The sequence below is a fragment of the Eubalaena glacialis genome, chromosome 7 (assembly GCF_028564815.1).
Source record: "Eubalaena glacialis isolate mEubGla1 chromosome 7, mEubGla1.1.hap2.+ XY, whole genome shotgun sequence".
Lineage (NCBI taxonomy): Eukaryota > Metazoa > Chordata > Mammalia > Artiodactyla > Balaenidae > Eubalaena > Eubalaena glacialis.
The window spans coordinates 80387208-80410843 of NC_083722.1; the positions used below are offsets into that span (position 1 = coordinate 80387208).

The 23636-nt window shown below is 41.7% G+C and overlaps 1 protein-coding gene across 9 annotated transcripts in view; it reads right to left on the reverse strand.

The window, feature by feature from the left end:
• The window catches only part of ARHGEF3 (Rho guanine nucleotide exchange factor 3), a 311303-nt gene that overhangs the window by 15421 nt on the left and 272246 nt on the right, over window positions 1-23636 (reverse strand). For 8 of the 9 annotated variants that reach the window (XM_061197022.1, XM_061197016.1, XM_061197015.1 and 5 more), the window contains 4 exons: window positions 9173-9343; window positions 6452-6514; window positions 4217-4313; window positions 3979-4055 (listed from right to left, as the gene is read on the reverse strand). In XM_061197022.1, coding sequence (XP_061053005.1) covers window positions 3979-4055; window positions 4217-4313; window positions 6452-6514; window positions 9173-9205 — 270 coding nt within the window. In that variant the 5' untranslated portion in view covers window positions 9206-9343. Of the gene's footprint in view, window positions 1-3978; window positions 4056-4216; window positions 4314-6451; window positions 6515-8998; window positions 9146-9172; window positions 9344-23636 lie in introns of those variants that run through there. The other variant, XM_061197021.1, reaches the window with a different exon arrangement.

Sequence of the window (23636 nt, forward strand, 5' to 3'; positions counted from 1 at the left end):
TTAAAGCAAAAGTATAATTACTAAAAAATTAGATGCAGAAAGCATTTAGAAACATCTTTTAAATTAGTTCGGACAGGCCAGAATGATTCTTGGCTATACCTAATGGTTAACATCACAATTCCATGCAAAGAACAATTTAAGCTTAAAGACTTTGGAACACTTCAAGTCCACTATTTTCCTTCCAGTGAAATACTAATTTCCCTGACATGTCCCATCAGTCACATGGTGCAAACAAGGAGTCAGAGACTCAGTGAAAGCGCTGCTCATCTCCCTTTTCCACTCCTCCCTATGACAGCATCCTAATGCACGGGCTGTCAGCTTCCAGAAAGTCACTGGAGGCAATAAAATACAGCCAATGGCCCTGCTGTGTTTGCTTCTCTCCCTGGACTAGGAAGCCGCTTTTACCTTAACTCCTGCTCTGTGGAGGGATTCATTGCAAGACAGTGGCAAGAGGGTCTTTCATTTCTGCATCCTTAGTACTGTGCAATGGGCCTACTGTACAATAAACATTCAAAGTCTGTATTCTGAATGAACAAAAGAATGAATGTTTAATGGATTACCAGATTAGGTAATATTTGATGGTTTGTGAACACAGCTTAAAAATAAGTTGTGGCAGCATCTGAACAATGGGTCAAAGTTTAACTATTCTGCTACTTCTTTTATACCTTTTTTCGAAATTATTTTCTCAGTGACTGAAACCAAACAAGATACCATGAAAGTAATGTTTAAAAACCTCACTGTTGAGTTTAACATTCCTTGGAAATGCCTACCTTCTTTACATGTTATTAAAAACCTCTATTTGTGTTAAAAAGAACTATAGAAATTCTTTTTTCAATGTTATATTTGAAAGTAATGATAATTGGTGCTTACACACACACACACACGCATGCACAAACACCCTGGATGTGTAATGTTTAAAAGTTCAGTCGAATTTAACATTCCTTGGAAATGTCTACGTTCCTTACATGTTACTTAAAAAAAACCCTCTATTTGTGTTAAAAAGAGCTACAGAAATTCTTTCCTCAATGTTGTATTTGAAAGTAATGATGATTGGTACTTACACACACACACACACACACACACACACACCAGATGTGGCGTTGTGGCTTGTAATTTAGATTTTCAGAATTAATTAAAAAGAGACTCAGGCCCTCTTATTTTCATTTTCACTTCCTGCCTTTTTAAAAAGACCTGGAAATGCCCAATGTTTTCATTATGGAGAAACAAATCAGTAGTAACCATCAGATGTAAACTAGCAAGGAACCCCAACCACACGGCTGCTTGCTGTCCAATGGGCCATTACCTTCTCTGATCCTGCTGCCTCTGCTGCCATGGCAACCAAATCTGGCTCTGGTCCTGTGTTCACAGCTCACAGGGTGCTCATTTCCTGAGCATAACCTGAAAAGCTATCTGGTTCAGCCCACTGGCTAGAAAAAGCCACAAGTGACCTTTAACTAGATAGGGAATGAAGAATATACACAACTTGGTTCCAAAATACGCTGTGATAACTCAGTAGTTAAGAGGACAGACTCTGGAACCAGGGAGTATCATGTTCAAAGCCTAACTCAGACAGTTAACAGTCAGGTGACCCTTCAGAAGCCTCAGTTTCCCCACTTACAAAATGCACATACTAATGTCCTCTTTTAGTGAGATACTGAGATATGGCAGATAAAAAGTATAAAGCCAGCTTGGCTCCTGGTTAAGAATCGGTAAGTAATAGCTATTATTAATATTATTATTATTTAACCCTAGAATATTTTCATTGAAGAAACTGTGGTTGAGAGAAGCAAAACTACTTGCTCAGCTGGAGACAAAACCAGTCTGAAATGTGTTTGGCCTCCCCACCACCCTCGAAAGCCCTGAACTATTCACCATCTCTTTAAGTAGACTATCAAGAATTTCTAAGAGAAACTCTCAGCCTTTTTTTTTTTTTTTTTTTTTTTTTTAAGAAATTCTTTCTATCTTCCTAACATGAAAAGTGATAGAGCAAATATAGTTTTTTGCTTCCGTGTACCCTGCCTCTCTCTTTGGAATGAAAATGTAATGAGAACCCAAATTAACATGAGAACTTGCTGCCTTGGAGACTTGATAAATTACTTCATTACTGAAAAAACGTTAGCATGAAGATGTCACTTGGGAAGTTGTTTCTTTATGAGAAGGGGAGGCTTATGAGAACAGGCCAACCTATGGTTACTGATCCTCAGTAACGAGGGTGGTTCCCTGAAAAAAACCCACCACTCTGTTTAAGGTCTCCAAAGTAATTGATTCATTCTAAGGTCAAAAGGACTGGTCAGGGCTATCTCACTTGGGAAACTCACTTGGTTAAAAGGGTTTTTTATTTTTTTCACTTTTTTCCTTTGGGGGGAAAAAAATCAATTTTTCATGGGTTGAATGGGCTCTGACTTTTCTCATTCAAAGTCCACTAAGATGTTTATTTTGTTCTGTTAAAAAGACCAGAACTCAAACAGATGTACCCCTTGGTTTACACTTCCCACTCACATGGACACATCTGCAGTTAAAAGAGGGAAAACATATAACTGCTCATCGGTCCTGATGAATAAGGACCATTTCTCATGAGGTCTGGTAACAGTGGGCCAGTTGTTTAATTTTAGGCTGCTCTTCAAGCTGCAAGTTCCCATTTGATGTGGGAAGTGTCCAGATAGCAATGGACCGGCATGGTCAAACTTCTTTGGGGTATGTACAGAAAATGACTGCAAAATCTACCCCCATATCAAACCAATTTCCTAATGAAGTGCATTTATTTCAGAAAAAAATTAGTAACAAGGCAAATGCGTTCATTTTTGCTTCTGGCATGAACTGACAATTTGTATATGACGTCTGAGGAAACCTTGTAGTTCTACATTGCCATCTTGTCAAAAACAGAGGGGTCATCATGCTATTCTGGAGTTGTGCCCTCACTCCCACCGAAGCAATCCACAGACTGAGGAAGTTTAAGAAAGATTGAGGCAGACTCTCTCTTCTCATTACACCTCCTCTGTCTCCAGCTGGCTAACTCTCTTTAGAGAAATTTCTCTGTGGGCTAATGAAGTTAAGACATCTAACATGGCTCATAATAAGATCAAAGTCAAAAATGTAAGATGAATGATCTCTCCTGAAATATTAAGGCATGTTTTCTAAATTATTCATCTTAGAACATTACTTGCCTTTCAGATACCCTTGGGATATTTCAGCCTCAGTGCTAAAATTGACTCCTGAACTAACCTGGAGCAGGGGTGGAACACTCGAGGACTCACAGAAGGAAACAGAAATGCATAATAGGGAGTGGTGGGGACTCTGGCAAAATAGAGAGTACATGCCTTGTCTAAAATAAATTACAACTGAACAACCACGCTATGCACTCAATACAACACCAGTTCAGCCCCAGAACCATAAATTAGAACCCATAACCTAAAGTCACAGGTGATTTCTTCAATTAGGAAAGGGTATGGGTTATATTGGGATAAAGATCAGCATAATAACCAGCTCTCCTAAGAAGTTACTTAGGATCAGATATATGCTAAACACTAACAACATTTATGAAATGACATTTGACCATAAGAGTTTTTTTTTTGTAGCATGAATAAAAGCTTTCTTAGTGATGGACAGGAAGCTGTACATAAATTTTTACTAGAATAAAAAATGTAATAATTATATTCGTAATTGGCCTGATGTGAATATTAACTAGTTTTACTTTCTTTAATGTGAAACTAGTAACAATTTCACGTGTGCCTTTACTTCTTTTATTGCACAAAGGCCATGTTATCTTTAAATGCAGTACATTTATAATAATAAAAAAATTGTTTCCATGCTTTGAGGAGATAAAGGATAAATGTAATGATAAATTTTACTAGAAATTTGCTATTTTAATTTTTTCTGATGTGAAACCAGTGTTTGCCAATAAAACGAGTCTCGCTAAAATGAAACTCCATCTACATTATTGAAATTTATCTTCAATCAAGACCAGAGAACTTTTCTTACCCAGCCCACGAGGATGGGGCCGACATGCTCAGTTGAGCCATCGGGCTTCCGTACATCTCGAAGCTGACTAAGGAGGTCTGGTAAAAAAAACAAACAGAATGCTTATTTTGTTAGGCATTCAAATATGAACAGGGCTGGGAGATTTTGGGTTACTCACATTATTACATAGCCATGACTTGTTATAAGACAACTCAATTAAGGCTACAAGTCAAGACTCATTCTGGGAACAAAATTATACCTTCGTGTAGAGGAATCAGGGAGTCCAGTGTTCCAAAAATTTGATTCAACTCTTGTTCTGTCATTATGGAGAGTTTCAGCATGGGGTCATGATAGGCCTGCACAAGAAGGGCAAGAGATGGAGGCAAACATTTAAAATCAAAGGAAGTAAGTTGTTAATGTAAATGCCTTCTGAGAGGCCCTACGCAATAACAAAATATTTGGCTCTCCCCATGGCTTCTCCCATAATGCTGCACAAACAGCAGATGGGTGTGGTTGGAGCAGATGAGAATCCAGCATTGCTTTGAGCCTTCTGTGGTTGTTGATAAACCAAAGCAGATTTTTTTAAAGCTTCTTTTTTTTTAATTCTAGTATATCTTACATCTCGGAAAGGGCACAAATCCTAAGTATAGCGCAGATTTGATTTGTATAATGTTTTAAAAATTAACTTTATTGAAGGTCCAGCAGCTTGAAAAACTCCCACTTTATACAAAATTAGTTACTAGCAGGTTATTTTTCAATTAGTCCATATTTAAACTAAGTAAAGGAAGGGGGAAAAAAAGGTGCTTGGTATCCTTTACTATGGATTTGAAGCAAAGAGGGCAAAATCTCTGCCAATCTTATTACCTCTTATTAATGACAATTAAACCACATGAACACATAAATATACCCAGGGCACTGCAACAGAATACAAACACTCAGATCGCACAGTCCCTGCCTTGAAGGAGTTTTATAACGCTAATTGGGAAGATTAAAAAAAAAAAGGCATGGAAAATTAAATATATGTTTAAAAAATAGTTCAAGATTAAAAATAGGACAGTTGTCACACTGCAGCAAAAATTCATCAAATCATAACTGCTCTAGAGGATTGGAGAATTAGAGGTAGAATGGCTAAGGGAGAATTTAAAGATGAGCTGCTTGGCATAGAGAAGGAGGCAGTAAATACTGTTGAAGAATGAAATGAGACTTGAGTTTGCTTCTGGAGGATAGGTGGATATGGATGGTTGAAAGGAAAGGGAAGGGTTTCCAGGAAGGTAGGACCAGCAAAGCAAAGGATAGAAGTGAAAAAGGGAAATCTTGATGCAGGAAGGAGGAGTTGGACTTATGACCAGCAAGATGTCTCCCAGAGTTAAATGCCTTCTTTTTTTTTTTTATATTAATTTTATTTATTTATTTTTGGCTTTGTTGGGTCTTCATTGCTGCGCACGGGCTTTCTTTAGTTGCGGTGAGCAGAGGCTATTCTTCTTTGAGGTGCACAGGCTTCTCATTGCGGTGGCTTCTCTTGTTGCAGAGCACGGGCTCTAGGCGCGCAGGCTCAGTAGTTGTGGCGCACGTGCTTAGTTGCTCTGTGGCACGTGGGATCTTCCCAGACCAGGGCTCGAACCCGTGTCCCCCTGCATTGGCAGGCGGATTCTTAACCACTGCGCCACCAGGGAAGTCCCTAAATGCCTTCTTTGTCCTCCCCATCTTCCTCCTCCTCAGCCTTGCCCAAAACTCAGTTTCTTGGCTGCTTCCAAGAAAAGCTTGGATAGCCATTTCTCAGGAATGCTACAGATGGGATAAAGTTGGACTAAGGACATTAGCATAAAGTTGGACTAAGGACACTTAAAAGAAGGGAAGTATCTTTCCAACCCTCTGATTTTTCAAGGAGACTGTGAGTGTCAGATGAAGGATTCTGGATTTTAGCCTCCATGGGGGTCAGTGGAATGGAAAGGTTTTCGAGGAAGGCTGTTGTCAAGACTATACCGACTACAAGGCATGAATTTCCTCTCCCTTCCCACACACAAAGTGATTAAAAACAAGTTTCCATATAAAAGACCCTGACTTACATGGTAGTGTGCAGTTGCCTCAATGAACCACTTTACCCACTTACGGGATTCAAATTACTTTCTAAGACATGGTTCCAGTTTCAGACGTCTACATACTCTCTCCCAGGGATGAAGGGGACCTGCATGTGAGACTTCTAGGACAATGAAATGCATGTGAAGCCAGGCCCAATGAACACCTTCTGATTAAACTGAAGTACTCTTTGCGGTGCATTAGGGACTTGCAGAGGAGAACCCCTAGTGGTGCCAGGTCTAGAGCCTTCCTGCTTTGAGACATTTTCCCCACTACTTGGTTTGTAGGTTCTTCTCAATTTTTGATGACCTGTCTTAGTCATAGAATGAGTACTCATAAAACACAATCTTAGAACTGTGAAATTACTCAGAGGAAAAAAGCAGGAGGTGACTCAAAGGACCACTGGATTCGAATGTACCTTTTTTGCCAATTTCAAGTCCTCTATTAAATCTTCTTCTCCTTGAGAAAGCTCAAAGATCGCCTGCAAGGAAAGATAAAACACATTTACTGAACTTTCCTTTCATTTTCGAGACCAACTGATGCTCAAAGCCCCAAATCTACTTATTTCTTAAGGATTTTTAAAGGATTCTTAAGAAGTTAAATTGACCCGAACCAATTGCATCTAGTGGCCAAAACCTACAAAGAAAAGATTTTGCAAAAATTCTGTGTAATGTGCCGATTTGTTTGTGGGAGAAAGAGTTTCCACATATGTTTCTAATCCAACAAGTCATACTTCATTTACAGAATTGTGATGCAGCTGAACAAGATGGAACTATTTTAGGTAAAATAATTAGAGTTTGAGCCATAGATTCCATGTCTCTTTTGTGAGTGGCAATCATAATAAATGATTCGGGGTCTGTTCTCAGTGATGGACATGGAATTATTATTAACTGGGCCATCACAATTTGTCTTCCTTCTATTCAACAGAAGGTAAATCTCAACAGAAAGCTTTATTCCCATCAGCCACTTGTCTTTAGGCTGCATTGCAAGAAGAATCCAGTATTTTATCACTCTAGGTGTCTGGTGAAGTTAATTCATTCTAACTTACTTCTTGGCCCCGCACTGCACAATACATAAAGTTACAGGAGCTGGCTGTGTGCAAGAGTGTGTAACTGGACACACTGATTTGCTTCTATTAAGCCATCATAACTTAAGAGCTATGATGTGCAGAACAGTCTTTCACTCTCATCGGAGAGTCTCAACTGTTGGCAAACTTTACATTATTAAAGAGCTACACGCCTGTGGTGACTACTACGTTTCTTTCAGACCAGAGGGAAGAGGTGAGCAGGCTTGGAGAACACTCCATCCCTGGGGTTGGTGGAGAGCAGGACAATGAATGTGCTCCCTGGCCCAGCGGACAGGGGCAGAACACCGCGCTGGAGGCCAGTGCATGGTGACCCCTCTCAAGGCCCAGTAAAGCTTCCATGTCATGCCCTCCGGGTACTCTACTTTGTTTAACCTTTTATTTTGAAATAATTAGACTCACATGAGAAGTTACAAAAATAATACAGAGAGGTCCTGTATAGCCATTACTCACCTTCCTCCAATGGTGGCATCTTATATAACTACAGAGCATTATCAAAACCAGGACATGGGTGGTTGCGATACAATTAAATATTTTTACTTGGACCTTCCTCAGATTTCCTTGTATGCCTGTTTTACCAGAGCTCAGTGTGGCCCCCAAGAGAGGAAAACCATAGAACCCCATACTGGGATACACCACAGTCAGGTGTCTGTGGAGGGCGGTGGGCAGCACAGTGTCACTGTGAAGACCATGGGATTTGGTTCCCGGCTCCAGCTCTGTAACTTTCTAGGTGGGTGACCTCGTGTTCACTGTACCTTAGTAATCTCCTCATCTGCAGAATCAATCCTCCCCTCCTTCCTTCCTTCCCACTGTACAAGTTATATATGCACACTATTACACAGAAAAGTATAAAGAGGAAAATTTTAAATTATTCACAATACCATTTGTTAACCACTGTTAAGATTTTGCCATATTTCTGCAAATGATTTTTTCAGTGTACATATTATTTTTAAATTATTTATTCATTTTTTAATAGACAAACATTGACATGGTTCAAAATTTATAGTGTAGGAATGGGCACAGGGTGAAAACTTCCCTCTCACCTCCTCCTTCCCACCACCCAGTTCCCCTCTCAGGAAGCAACAATGTTACCAGCTCCTTATATGTCCTTTCAGAAATATTTTATGCGTCTATAAGCAAATATGCGAGCACACACACACACACACTCATTTTTACTTTTTTTACATAAATGGTAGCATACTATACCACCCTACTTTGTGCCTTGATTTATTCACTTAGCCATACATACGTATCATCACTTCTCGTGTTTCTATATTTACAGAATATATGGACATTCACTATGGAACCAGGACCTGGTAATAGATGTTCAGGTTCTTTCTGGCACTATTGTAAACATTACTGTGATGAATAACCTTACACGTGCATCTTTTCATCTGTGTACAAGTGTGCCTGGCAGATAAAGTCCTAGAAAAGAATTGCGGAGTCAAAAACCTAGAAAGTTTTCAAGTACTCCTTTTGCCAGTGTCAGGTTCTCCACTAAAATAGATATTCCAAGGATTTCATTAGATGATGCACCTTTGAAGTGTTTAGCACAGCCTGGCACATGACAAGTTCTCTATAAAGTAGTATTATCATAGCCATCTAGGCTACTGATACAGAAAACTTACAGGGAATGAAATTAACTGCATTCCATATTAAAGTTTTCCACAAAACTGGATCAAAGTTTCATAAACTGAATATTTTAAAATACTCTAGAAGGTGCTATTAAAATATAACTAAAATGATTATTTCTGTGAACTCTATGGTCCTAAACAGACACTTCCTGATTCATCTTCTTTGTAAATTCAGATTTTCACATCAGTTTCTTTTTTTTTTTTTTTCCCCACATCAGTTTCTTTTAAAAGTCAGGGCCACACCCACCCAGCTGGATGCTGGTTTCTCAGCTCCTTACAAGGTCTGACATCCCCATTTGTCGTCCTTCTATCAATGCAGTGAAGAACTGACTTGGAGTCCGCGGTGTAGTCCCCAGCTTGGCTCTCGCCTGCAGTGTGCCTTGTTCTAGACACACGGGCAACTCCGGGGGTCCCAGCCTACCTCCTGACGTTTGATTTCCTTGGACGTGAGCATCTGATTGACGCACACGTCGAAGGTCTCACTCCACAGCTTGCTGTCTCTCCGCTTCGTGCTCGAGGGGGCGGCATTTCTGGACCAGGGTCTGGGGGCGAGGAGGTCAGGGCGGCTCTCGCTGCGGAAGCTGATGGAGCGCTGAACAATGAGAAAAACAAACCGTCACGGGGGCAGCAGCAGGGCTGGGTGGATCGTTTGAGTGGCTTCCTGTTACTGACAGAACATAAATCAGACATTTGCAAGAAAGAGAGGACAATGCCACAAGGCCTGTGGGAAGTAGGGCATTGTCTTGCGCCTACGTGCTAAGGAAAATCGGGCAAGGGGCCGCTTTCAGAGACATGAAGGGAGTATCCGTTCTGCGAGACCGGGATAACCAAGTGTACCACAGCACAAGAACATTTCAGGTCAAATGCACGCGCAAAGGCGGCTCTCAGACAAGCGATGAGCTCTACTTTTTTCCCGTGGACACCTCCGCTCTTGAGAACAACAAAGGTTAACAGTAGTGGATGTCCTTAAAAAAAAAAAAAAAAGCAAAAAGAACATCTGGCCAGTACTCCTACTCTCCTCCTCCTTCTGGGAACACTGCCCACTCTCCTTGGGTATCCCCTCTCACGTAGTTTGGGCGGGCTCCCCCAGACCTGACCAATCAGAGTACTCCACCACCCTGGTTCAGAGAGGGACACGCGATTCCCTGAAATTTGCTGTGTGCTTCATGGGAGAAAGAGCAGAAGCTTTTTCCTTTGGGATTGTACGCTCACGAAATAACATAAGCAGGAGTTTCTTGAAGCAACTCTCTCTGTTCACACAGAAGAGTGTGTCTGCTATAGAAGAGAATAAAGGGACACACAGAATGAGGGATGGAGAGAGAGTCCGAGGGAGGGAAGGAGGGAAGCAGCAAGCTCTACCCACACTCAGCCCCTGGATCTCAGTGTGCTTGAAGCCAGGAAGAGCCACTAAGACTAAGGGCTAATATTGATACATTTCCTCTTTCTGCTTACATTCGCCTCAGTTGTGGTTCTCTCTGTCAGTTACCATCTTGGCATCAAATGATGCCTGTCCCGAGTTATGTTCTTATTTTACAAAGAGGTCCTGGTAGACTTTGGGGTGGTCTAATCATCCAAAGTCCTCCCCTGTGGCTGAAACATGCTACCACAGTGCTTTCTCTTGACAAATACAAATGATCAAGAAGAAAGCTGAATGCATCATTTTCAGCCTTCGTCCTAGATGATTTCAACACACTTACTGGAAACTGCCAAAGCAAAGAGGTGTTGCTGTGCTGAAAAGCCACATTCTTATTTAGCAAGTGTTCCCTGCCATGGCTGTGGCCACATGTCTATGGCCTTCAATGTGAAGTTCCAACTCCTTATTTTGGCACAGAAGTCCTCTTGTAATCTGACCACAGTCTATCTATCTAGAATCACCTCCTGCCACTCACCCATGAGCCCCCTATTCTCCAGCCCTACTAGGCTATCTGCCATTCCCTAAATGTACCATGCTTTGCCATTTGCTGTGCTTCTTTCAAGCAGTCTTCTTTTCCTGGAATGCTTTTCTTTTGTTGCCTTGCTGGCTAACTCCTAACTATCCTTGGGATATAACTCAAATACCTCCTCTAGGAAGCCTTTACCAGTGTTCTCCCATCCTTTCCCAGAACAATTTGGACATCTCTCTGATATAATGATGATCAGATTTTATTATACTTATTGGTCACCTGCTCTGAATTATAAACTTCCTGAGGGCAGGAACTGACTTTGCATGTGACATATGAGCCATCATCTCTGAGACATTATAAGGTAGCTTCCAAATATTTTGAGATTCAACCATAAAATTTAAGAAAGTAAAGAAAATTTTAAAAGAACTATTCAACATAAGGGCGTTGTTAAACATGTTATAATTCATCTGCTTGACAGAATGTTATCTAGCCATTAAGACAATTCTGAGATACTTTTAACAGGTAAAAATCCCTCCTTTGTAAGTTAAAATAAAATTAGGATTAAAATCTGTATATGAACACTTTATAATTATGAAAAAATGCACATGAGCAAAGATACAAAGGGAATGCCACAAAATCTATTGTTTTTGCCTGATGACATTATAGGTAATTTTCACCCTAGGTTACAAATTTGTATAATTCAAGAAAAATGAATAAATGAAAAACGTAAAAAGAAACTGCCCCTTGGTCTAAGGGGCTTCAGGGTATCACCACAACCTTCTGGAAGCAGGAAGCGAGCTCTGTTTGCAAGCAGTAACACAGTTCCTCAGGCTGGCCTAGGCACCTGTGAGCTCCTGGGCTCATTAATGAGCTCATGATCGCTGGACCAGCCCTGTGAGGGTCAAGAAAGTACTTGCTCCAAATGCAGTTTACTGATGGTATCTCACAAATCCCTGTGATCTCTTGAAAACAGGCCTTTATAAACAGTGACCAGACTAATGCTTGCAGATCCCCCCCGGCACTCAAAATCAATTAGCCACAGGCATGGAAAGGTCAAAACAAGCAAAGTGAGTCACCAAGTAAGTCACTCATCTCAGTTTGCGGTTCTGATGCCAGCTGGGGCAGGAATTAAACAGCAGAAAGAGAGGAAAACACAAAAAAGAAGATTCAAAATCAAAGACATTTTCCACTTTCACTTGAGAGAATCAACCGCCTTCTTTGTTCCAGTGTCAGCCCCTGACCAACTTCAAGTGTCCCCCCTCTCCACCACCAGTTTGAAAGTAATTTAGGCTAACTTTAAATTTTCATACAAAAAAATACAAAATTAAGTACAAATCCCCTCATTTTCCCAAGTACACTTCTAGAAGTAACCGCTATAAGTTTGTTCGAGGTCTTTCCACACCTTTTCTATGCATTTGCTAACATTCACAGAAAACAGAATGTCTTCTCTTTTCACTCAACAACATGTCTCTCCATGTTAGAATATAAGACCCACTCTTAAAAAAAATAATAATTTATGGAGGTGAAATTCACACAACATGAAATTAACCACTTTGAAAGTGAACAATTCAGAGGCCTTTAGTACATTCACAGTGTTGTGCAACCACTACCTCTAGCTTGAAAACATTTCCATTGTCCAAAGTCACTCATTCTTTTTTTTTTTAACTGAGGTACAGTTGGTTTACGACATTATATTAGTTTCAGTTGTACAACATAGTGATTCAAACATTTTATAGATTATACTCCATTTATAGTTATTATAAAATATTGGCTATAATCCCTATGCTATACAATATATCCTTGTAGCTTATTTATTTTATATATAGTAGTTTATACCTCTTAAGTCACCCATTCTTTTTTTTTTTTAATATCTTTATTGGAGGATAATTGCTTTACAATGTTGTGTTAGTTTCTACTGTACAACAAAGTGAATCAGCTATATGTATATGTATATCCCCATATCCCCTCCCTCTTGAGCCTCCACCCATTCTTTTTAGTGGCTACAGAGTTAGTGTCCCATAGTCTGGATGGACCACATGGATTTAATCAACCTCCAACTGATGGACAATAAAATCGTTTCCAGTGTCTGGCTATTATAAAAAGTGCCTTAGTGAACATCCTTTATGTATTTATGCTGGTATTTCTGTAAGGCAGATTCCTTGAGTAGAATTCCTTGGTCTAAGAAGTATCAACTTCTTAACATTTGATAAGTACTGGCAAATTGACCTTCAAATAGTCTGTTCAACTTCATAGTCTCCAGAAAGGTATATGACAGTACCTTTTTCTACATACTCATCAATAGGATATTATTATCAATCTGATAGGAAGAACAAATACATCTTAATTTCAGTTTCATGTTTCGAACATAAGATTGAACATATTTTTATGTTTTTATTGAAAAATTTCCCAGAGTTGGAGACTTTTTTTCTGTTGCAGTTTGGGGGAAAAAAAGAGAGAGGTGAGCTATACTAGGGGAGCTCTATCTCTAAGAATTCCTGGTTTTGTCTTTCCTTAGTGATTGCTGGGCTCGGGTACTAAGGGGGAAGGGACAGGGATGAAGTTCAACACGTATATCACAGAGGGGCCGTACATACTTGCCCATGCTTAGTACTTCTGATGAGTTCTCTCTGATCCTCAGAACCACCCTGAAAGGTGACAGTTTATTCCCATCTGGCTGATGATTAAACTGAGGCTAGGGAGGCTAAGGTATCTCCCCAGCTAGGATTCAAAACCAGATCTGTTTGACTCCAAAACCTGAGCTCTTTCTACTATGGGGACTGTACCTGCTGTTTACATGCAAATCATGCATCGCAGGGAGGTTTCAGTCAGATGGGACTCAGCCTTCTTGGAGTTTAAGTCCAGTTAAGAAGAGGGAATGTTGGGCTTTCCTGGTGGCGCAGTGGTTGAGAATCTGCCTGCCAATGCAGGGGACACGGGTTCGAGCCCTGGTCTGGGAAGATCCCACATGCCGCGGAGCAACTAGGCCCGTGAGCCACAACTACTGAGCCTGCACGTCTGGATCCTCTACTCCACAACAAGAGAGGCCGCGATAGTGAGAGGCCCACGCACTGCGATGAAGAGTGGCCCCCGCTTGCCGCAACTAGAGAAAGCCCTCGCACAGAAACGAAGACCCAACACAGCCAAAAATAAATAAATAAATAAATAAAGCCAGAAAACATCTTAAAAAAAAAAAGAAGAGGGAATGCATTTGCTCAGTTTTAGGAATAATGACTGAGTGGCTCTTGGACCAATCAAACTTCAGATTACACCTTTAATTTGGATGGATTAAAACAAACATTTTGTCTTTTTAAAACTCCACTTAGAAAGGGGAAGGATGCTGAAAGGAAGAATCCCAAAGAAATAAAGAATGCTGGACAGAGGTGTGGTTAGCCGCTGGCTGGCCCTGGAGACAGCTCACAGCCAACCAGGCCCAAGCCATGGGGGGATGTTCATGACAGTGCTGACCACACACCATACCTGCACCCCTACCAGTCATCAGTACAGCTGGCCACAATTAGATGAGAGGATTGGAGCTAGCGGAGAAAAAGTGACTACTGCTAGGAGGAAAAACCCAAAGAAGAGGAATGCCTTGAGAGAGAGGAGAACAGCCGCATCCCTTCCAGTGCCCCTGCCACTGCCCATCCCCCTGCTCTGGCTCTCTTTCACCATGTGCTGTGTGATATCATTTACCGGTTTGTTTCTGACATGTCTGTTTCCTCCCAATAGAAGGTAAGCTCCTTGAAGACAAGGATGTCTATTTGTTCTGTTCACTGATGGATTCACCAACACTGGCACATGGCAGGACCTCAACAATTTTGCTTAATGAATGAATGTCGTTGCTTGTATGTGCTGGGCTCTGTGAGTGGGGCTTTAGAGCCCTGCTATGCCCAAGAGGTGAGGATTCCTACCCTTTTTTTATAGATGAGGAAACTTGAGGCTCAGAGAGGGTGATTCTTTGCTGAAGGTCATGCAGCTAATGAATGGTGCTCCAGAATTTAAACCCAGGTCAATGGTGAACTCAGGATGACAATCCACGTCTGGTCTATTTGAGTCCAACTCTCCCCACCCCTTGCAATTTTTTTTTATATGATTTTTTTTAATTAATTTATTTTATTTTTGGCTGCGTTGGGTCTTCGTTGCTGCGCGCGGGCTTTCTCTAGTTGCGGCGAGCGGGGGCTACTCTTCATTGCGGTGCGTGGGCTTCTCATTGCAGTGGCTTCTCTTGTTGCTGAGCACGGGCTCTAGGCGCACGGGCTTCAGTAGTTGTGGCACAAGGGCTCAGTAGTTGTGGCTCGTGGGCTCTAGAGCGCAGGCTCAGTAGTTGTGGCGCACGGGCTTAGTTGCTCTGCGGCACGTGGGCTCTTCCTGGACCAGGGCTCGAACCCGTGTCCCCTGCATTGGCAGGCGGATTCTTAACCACTATGCCACCAGGGAAGTCCCCCCTTGCAATTTTTAACCAATATCCTACCCTTCTTCCTCTAGGGTAAAATTTAAAGTGTGTTGGAATGCATGTGCCCAAATAGATGAGTCTCAGGCTACTTCTCAGTCTATGATAGGGAATCTCAGCCTTGCCACCACTAACGTTTTGGACCAGCATATTCTTTGTTGTGAAGGGCTGTCCTGTGCATTGAAGGATGTTTAATATTATCCTCACCTCTAACCACTAGATGACAGTAGTGCCCCCCCACCCCAAGCTGTGACAACCAACACATCCGCAGATGCTGCTGAATGTCCCCTGGGGTGAGAAACACTGGTTCACGGTGACCAGGAGAGGCTCACTTCAAAGTAAGGGACCCAGCTTGGAAGGGACTGGATTCAAAACAGAATCATGTACATAGGTCCCCCTAGTTATGGGGATTCTGGGCCTGGACTGAAAAATGTTCCAGGACAAGCAAGAGTTTCCATGAGGGAATCTGGGCCAGAAAATGAGTCAAAAGCCCAAAGCTCATAATTACTGGCAGCTAAAATAACAATGGTCATAGCAGGCACAGATACTGCAGATTTAGGAAATGGGTGCTCATGTTTATGCCTGAACTGGATATATGGAAAAGATGCTGTAGGTGGGAAAAGGGGGCCCCTTTACACGTGTCAGAGGAAATGTAAACCCAGCACGTTAGGCATGATGGAAGATTTGGTTTGTTAATGCTGCCTGTTCCGTGGGGTACTCCCTTGTCCTTTTCCCAAAACAGAAGGTCTCTATGGCCAAAGATAACATGCTCCAATAAAGAGTTCAAGCCAGGGAAATTCTCTACATATACCCTTGCTATTTTGTAGCAGATAGCTTACTATTGAATGGATTGACTTACTTCACTCTGTATGACAGACTCTAGGTCCATCCACCTCACTACAAGTAACTCAATTTCATTTCTTTTTATGGCTGAGTAATATTCCGTTGTATATATGTGCCACATCTTCTTTATCCATTCATCTGTCAATGGACATTTAGGTTGCTTCCATGTCCTGGCTATTGTGCAGCAAAGCACACAATAGGTTTTTTCCCTATAAAGTGGTGATGAATTCTACCCTGCACAGTTGTGAATGAGGCCACGAACATAAAGGACCTTGCACAGAGCTTGGCTTGCTGTAAATACTGAACTAATGAAAGATGTTAGCACTAAATTTAAGATGACAAGCTTTAAATTGCAATAGTCAACTATTACAACAGTCTATTATTGCAGGAATAGTAAAGATGCTGTAAATACTGAACTAATGAAAGATGTTAGTACTAAATTTAAAATGACAAGCTTTAAATTGCAATAGTCAACTATTACAACAGTCTAATTATTATTGCAGGAATAGTAAAGAACAGCAGAAAATCAGGAGTTCCTTTTAACACGGAATACAGGTTACTCCTCAACTACGTCCTTACCTTCCAGACAGGCAATAAGTACGGTTTCTGGTTGCTTCCCCCAACACACACACACACACACACACACACACACACACACACACACACCTCTACCCCTTGAGCTCATTCTCCACATCTGCCAAATAACTTAGGACCAAAGATTTTTATCAGCTATAGAAAGTATATGACCTTGGATCAAGGGGTGATATTTGAGGTCCTTGGAGAAGAAAATCATGGTTGCCAGCCCATGGAGATTAAGCACATATGCTGGTACTCTTCCTACTTACTTCTCAGATCTAGATGGCATCAGTCTTTCCACACTCCTTCCTCAAACCTGAAATGTCCTCTCTCCCCTTCATCCTCATCATCTCTGAGCCATTCCAGGCCCAACACAAACCCTTGCACCCTTGCCCAAAGAGAGGGAGAAATGTGACTATGAGTCTAGAATTAGGATGTAAGAACACAAAGAAGCAATTCTGTCCAAGACAGATACATATCAAAAGTAGAGGCCTGATGCTCAACATCACTAATTATCAGAGAAACGCAAACCGAAACTACAATGAAGTATCACCTCATACCAGTCAGAATGGCCATCATGAAAAAGTCTACAAACAATAAATGCTGGAAAGGGGTGGAGTAAAGGGAACCCTCCTACACTGCTGGTGGGAACTAAAAATAGAACAACTGTATGATCCAGCAATCCCACTCCTGGGCATACACCCAGAGAAAACCATAATTTGAAAAGATACATTCACCACAATGTTCACTGCAGCACAATTTACAATAGCCAAGACATGGAAGCAACCTAAAGGTCCATCGACAGAGGAATGGATAAAGAAGTTGTGGTACATATATACAATGGAATATTACTCAGCTGTAAAAAGAATGAAATAATGCCATTTGCAGCAACATGGATGGATCTAGAGATTATCATACTAAGTGAAGTCAGACAGAAAAAGACAAATATATGATATCACTTATAGGTAGAATCTAAAAAAATGATACAAATGAACTTATTTACAAAACAGAAACAGACTCACAGACTTCAAAAACAAACTTATGGTTACCAAAGGGGAAACGTGTGGGGGGGCGGGATAAATTAGGAGTTTGGGATAAACATATATGTACACATTACTATATATAAGATAGATAATCAACAAGTACCTACTGTACAGCACAGGGAACTCTACTCAATATTTTGTAATAACCTATTTGGGAAAAGAATCTAAAAAAGAATGGATATATGTATACGTATAGCTGAATCACTTTGCTGTACACCTGAAACTAACACAACATTGTAAATCAACTATACTCCAATTAAAAAAAAAAAAAAGTAGAGGCCTAACACTAGTGCTATCAGATGGCTTGGTGTTTACACTCTTTGACCAGAATTCCACTTCTGGCAATATAATGTAAGGAAAGAAGAAATAAAGACATATACAAGATTTGTGATCAGGATGTTTAAAGCAGTACGATCTATAATGGTGGAAAAATGCAAACAATTTAAGTATTCAACAATAGAAGGGTGAATAAACATACATCCTTTTGACAAAATACTATCTGAACCCATTAAGAATTGAGATCATGAAAAATATTTAATGACATGAAAATGTCTTTATACTGTAAGGTTATTTTATACTGTTAAGACAAAAGCAAGTTAAAAAATAGTATGATTACAATTTTGTTTTTAAAAAATACTCACACAAGTATATAGTAAAAGAAAAGATTGCCTGAGTAGATACCAAAATGTTAATAGAAGTTTTTTGGTGATGGGAAGATGGGATTACAAGAACTTTTATTCCCTTTCCTGTGCTTCTCTATATTTTTCATTTTTAAAAATGATGTTATATAATCAGAAAAGAAAGCCCAATAGGAGGTACTTTAAAAAAAATAGGACAGGTTGGGCGGGAGGGACAAGCGCTGAGGAGGTGAGCTGGGCAATGGCGGGGATGGCGCTCAAGAGGCTGATGGCCGAGTACAAACAATTAACACTGAATCCTCCGGAAGGAATTGTGGCAGGGGCCCAGAAGACACCTGTTTTGAGTTTGGGGTTTCTCCTGCCATCCTGAGTTTCCCACTTGATTACCCGTTAAGTCCTCCAAAGATGAGATTTACCTGCGAGATGTTTCATCCCAACAGTAAGTGCTTTTGAAGTAGTTTCAACAGTTCCTGGAGAGGCCTAGAGATTATGTGCATATGAGCATTCATGGTATACTGCTATTTTGCTGTGTGTTTGGAATTTTCCATAATACAAAGTTTAAAAATTCATTATGGTCAGAAGAGTTGATTGAGGAAGTCAACAAGTTCAAGGTGATTAACTGTAAAATGCAACTATGAAGAGGATTGTGGGTAATTAAAAAATAACTAATAAGGGCTTCCCTGGTGGTGCAGCGGTTAAGAATCCACCTGCCAATGCAGTGGACACAAGTTCGAGCCCTGGTCTGGAGGATCCCACATGCTGCGGAGCAACTAAGCCTGTGCGCCACAACTACTGAGCCTGTGCTCTAGAGCCTGCGTGCCACAACTACTGAGCCTGCGTGCCACAACTACTGAAGCCCTCACGCCTAGAGCCTGTGCTCAGCAACAAGAGAAGCCACTGCAATGAGAAGCCCGCGCACTGCAACGAAGAGTAGCCCCTGCTCGCCACAACTAGAGAAAGCCCGTGTGTAGCAATGAAGATCCAACGCAGCCAAAAATAAATAAATAAAATAAATTAAAAAAAAAAGATTATATTGAAGATAAATACATTCTTTAGAACAATACCTGTGACGTAGTTTAAAGACAAATACAGCCAACAAACTTATTGAATTATGTAAGTGTGTACTAAGAATAGCCTGGCCTTTTGATGTTCAGATAATCAATACAAACAGTTTTAAAATCTGGCCTTACTGTAAAAAAAAAAAAAACAATAGGACAAATGTCATAAAAAAAATTCAACACAGAGTTACTTAATAATATTAAAATATTTACAACCATTAATAGGAGACTGGTTATATAAAATAAATCACATCATGTTGGAATAATATATACTCAGTCCATTAAGATATTTTCCAAGAATAACTGTGATATAACACTTCCCTTAAGCCATAATAAAACTTTCATCCAGCTAAATGACAAAGGGAGGATGAAAATAAAAGAGATAAACAAGATACACCAGGTAAAATGCAAAAAAAAGAAAAGACAAAATAAAATCCAAGACAGAAAGCATTAAAAGAAATAAATAGAAATATTTAATTTTAATAAAAGGTACAATTCCCCCAAGAGAGTGTAACAATGATGAAGAGCAACCTTTATACACCTAACTGTGTAGCTTGGAAATATGTGAGGCCAAGACCAATAGAGATGCAAGAAAAACTGATCATCCACAGTCCGTGGGGGCCGCGGGGGGAGGTTTAAATCCAAAGGTAAACAGAAAACACAAAGATAAGGCTGGAAAGACTGTAACACCAAATTAGGTCCAGAGTGTGTAAGTTTCATAGATAGACCTAGAATAACACTGAAAGGAAGTTATAAAATATTAACAGGGGTTGTTTGGGAGTGGAATCTTTCTCTTTCCTCTTTTCTGTATTTTTCCGTAATGAGCATACACTTTATAATGGAAAAGAAATATAGTTCATGTTCAAAGAGAACGCAGGGCTCAGTTACAGTGCAAGGAACCCGGCATCCCACAGCACGCCCTGGACTCGGCCTAAACGAGTCCCCCAGCCACACGGCTGTGACGGGGAGGTGGACTCAGCGAGCGACCGGCCGAGGCAGCTTGCCTTCGTCACTCCACATGAGGAGTGAGCACACGCCAGTCCCTTCCAGAGCTGGGCAGGCCAGTGAGGGGATTTACAGGCCCAGAGGGATCTAGACATCTGTGCTCCCGTCTACCAGCAGCGCTAACCTCCCTGAAGCAGATGGAGCGCCGTGCAGTCGGCTCTCCCTCTCTGACCTCCACAAATGCTGCCTTTGTGCTGAGGCCCGAGCCCCCAGTCCACGGGGGCATGGGGGGCAGGGAGGCCACAGAGAACAAGTCCTGCAGTGTCTTGCTGAACTGCCGCTGCAAGGACCACTCACACTTGTGACTGGGCTCTTAAGCTTTTTGGAAGAGGCTGCCAGCCCCGAGCTCTCTCGATATCCTCCTGGGCTAACCTGTGGCCTCCAAGGAAGCCAGAGGAAGGACTGCTAAGTGTTCTATTATTGATGAAAGCATCATGTATGGGCCTAACTCATCTCTCCTCCTATGATAAAAGGAACCCAACCTGAGAGACCTAACTGGATATTGCAGGGATGTGTATGCCTCTAAGGTGTCAGGAGCCAGGGACAAGGGATACTGCCACAGAGAAGCAAGCTGCTCAATTACAGCAATGAGTTGTTTTGGGAAGTAGAAAAAAATAATACACACATATGGGTAAGGAATGAATGACTACCGAGAGGCTTGGGGCAGCCCTGTACTCCTTGTTTTCTGTTTCTCCCCTCTTAGAATGGGCATCAAGACCACCACAGGCAAAATGGGAAAGGATGTGAAGTTGGCCCACTGAGTACTCCTTTGGGGCCTCCACCCCCCTCCCCTCCCCAATCCTCCCTGCTCCTCAGGCTACATTAACACCTATCCCGCTCTACCTGGGGAAGGAAGCAATAAAGTCATGAGGCAATTATTGGGATGCTAGGACTGGAAATAATTCTGCAGAACTTGTACTGCATGTGCCAAGGTGACCTACAGGGAGATACATGGGGGCAAGACGGCATTCTCCATGCTTTGCAGGTCATCCTGCAAACATGGCTGTCTAACTCTGCATACAACCTCAGGGACATATTTCCATTTGCTGACCACTCCCCCCGCCAAGGACACACTCACAGCATAAAGACATTGTTCAAGTTCTCTCTATGTTCATGTGCATAACCATTATGAATAATTATTCTGTTTCTACCGGGTTGTTTCTGTCCAATAAATGGAACCTGGAGTTAGCTATTTATCATATTTTAAACAAGTAAATAAAAAACTATTTTGCCAAAAAATTTTTTTGAGGTTTTAGAAACCAATTTCCACCTGTCAGATTTCCCCCCCTCGCGTCTGGCTTTCTCATCTTTGCCTGGCCTCAGTCTATTGGATTTCAGACATGGCTTGATTTCCTTCTGTCCCAGTTCTCTAGGTCAATGCAAATTTGCAAGGTGATCAAATATTTCCTACAGCGTTCCCTGTGTGGGATCTGTGTAGGGCAGAAACAGGAGAAAAGAAATAAAGGTTGCCTGGGAAGCCGAAGGAAAGATTTTGACGGTGAGACAATGGAAGATCTTAAAGCATTGTGCTTTGATTCGGGGCTGGGCTGTGGTGAGGAGGCATAGACAGTGCTCTCCCTGGACCCATGAGCATAAACACAGAGTCTACAGGCCAGGCAAGCTGATGGCAGTGAGCGAAGAGGCCAGGTGTTGGGAGGACAAATGGGAGAAGTGGGGACATTTGTAGATGACAGTTGGCTGGCTACTTAGGTACAGCTCGTAAGTGCCATGTGGGAACATAGGCCCAGCACTGCTAGGCCTTCCAATTCCTCAAAAGAAGCCAGAAGTCCAGATTCTCACATGGACTGTTTTGATTTCTAAATGTTAGCACAAAACAATGTGCAGCCAAACAAAACACAGTCGAGGGCCAGATGTGGCCACAAAGTTGCCAGAAGGCAACTCTATCCAGGATGTAAGCAGCATGAGGGCAGGAGTTAGAGCCTGGTGCATGATGAGGGCCCACTTAACTCTTGTGGAATGAGTGAGGCCCTTCTTGAGGCAGATGGTGGACTCTCCTCAGAGAGACAATGGGAAGAGATGGCTGGCAACACGGAGGTTGAAATAACTACGGTGAACTTGAGCCACAGCCACTGGGACGGGAAGGAAAGCGTGAAATGGTAAGAGACAGGCTAAAGAATCTTCAAAAAGCAGAACTCAGCAAAAGACCAGATGTGCAGGGCTAGGGCAGTGATGATCTTCCAGTGGAAGCCTGTGATGAACTTGGCCAGAGGGCTTAGGGACTGGTCACTGGGGAGAGAAGGTGAACACACTTTTCTTCACTAGCTTCAAAGACCTTCATCTGGCTCGCCAAGACGACCTTATTGTTTTTATCCTCCATTCTCCCACAAAGGGGATCAGGGGATAACCAGGGGCCCAGAGATTCCAGCACAGAGCCAAACCCATAGCTAATGAGACAATGAGGTGTTCATTCGGGAGAAATATTAGCAGAGTTAACAGAGGAATGGGCAGGGAGGGATCTGCACTGGTGAGGGACGGCACCTATAGAAGAGTGGGGAGAAGAGCTGGGGCTGTGCAGAGTCACAGCACCTTGGCTGAATGGTGTGGCAACAAGGACCGGAGTGGGTGGGGGAGACTTCAAACAGTTCTCAAATCATAGATTTCACAGCATGGGACATAAGCCTTGGGTGCTGGTCCACAATTTTTTTTTTTTTTTTTTAGAAACTCTTTTTTTTTTTTTTTTTGGCCACACCACACGGCTTGTGGGGTCTTAGCTCCCCAACCAGGGATTGAACCCATGCCCTTGGTAATGAAAGTGCAGAGTCCTAACCACTGCACTGCCAGGGAATTCCCTGGTCCACAATTTTCTTAATGACTCAGAAAGTCAGGATAAAAATACCGCTAAGCAAAAGTATTCAGGACATGTAAGAAACTGGCAGACTCAAGACTACTCCTCAGCTGAACAAGGTGAGCCTTTTCATGGCATGACGTTCGTGGGTCTCAGTCTACAAGAGGATTTTTATGATTATCATATTGGGCCCAAGGCCTTAAGACAAATCTCGATTTTCACTTTAAAAGATAAACTTTATCAGGAGTTTACGAACAAGAACTACAAACCACCTGTTAACCAAAGAATTATTATAGTAGTTAATATTTACACCTTAGCTGGTTAGGAAGTTAGTGATTACTAACTACAGGCCAAGGCACTATGCTAAGTCCTTTAAATGCACTATCCTGTAAATCTTTACAATGATTCTATAAAGGAGCTGGTAGCATCATCCCCCAATGTATCCATGAGGAATAAAAGCAAGACCTAGAGAGATATGAAGTTATCTGCCCAAGGTGACAAAGTTTTGAGTGACAGAGCCAAGGACAGAAGTGAGATTCTTCTACTCCAGGGCCCTTGTTCTCAGTCAGGGGTCAACAAACATTTT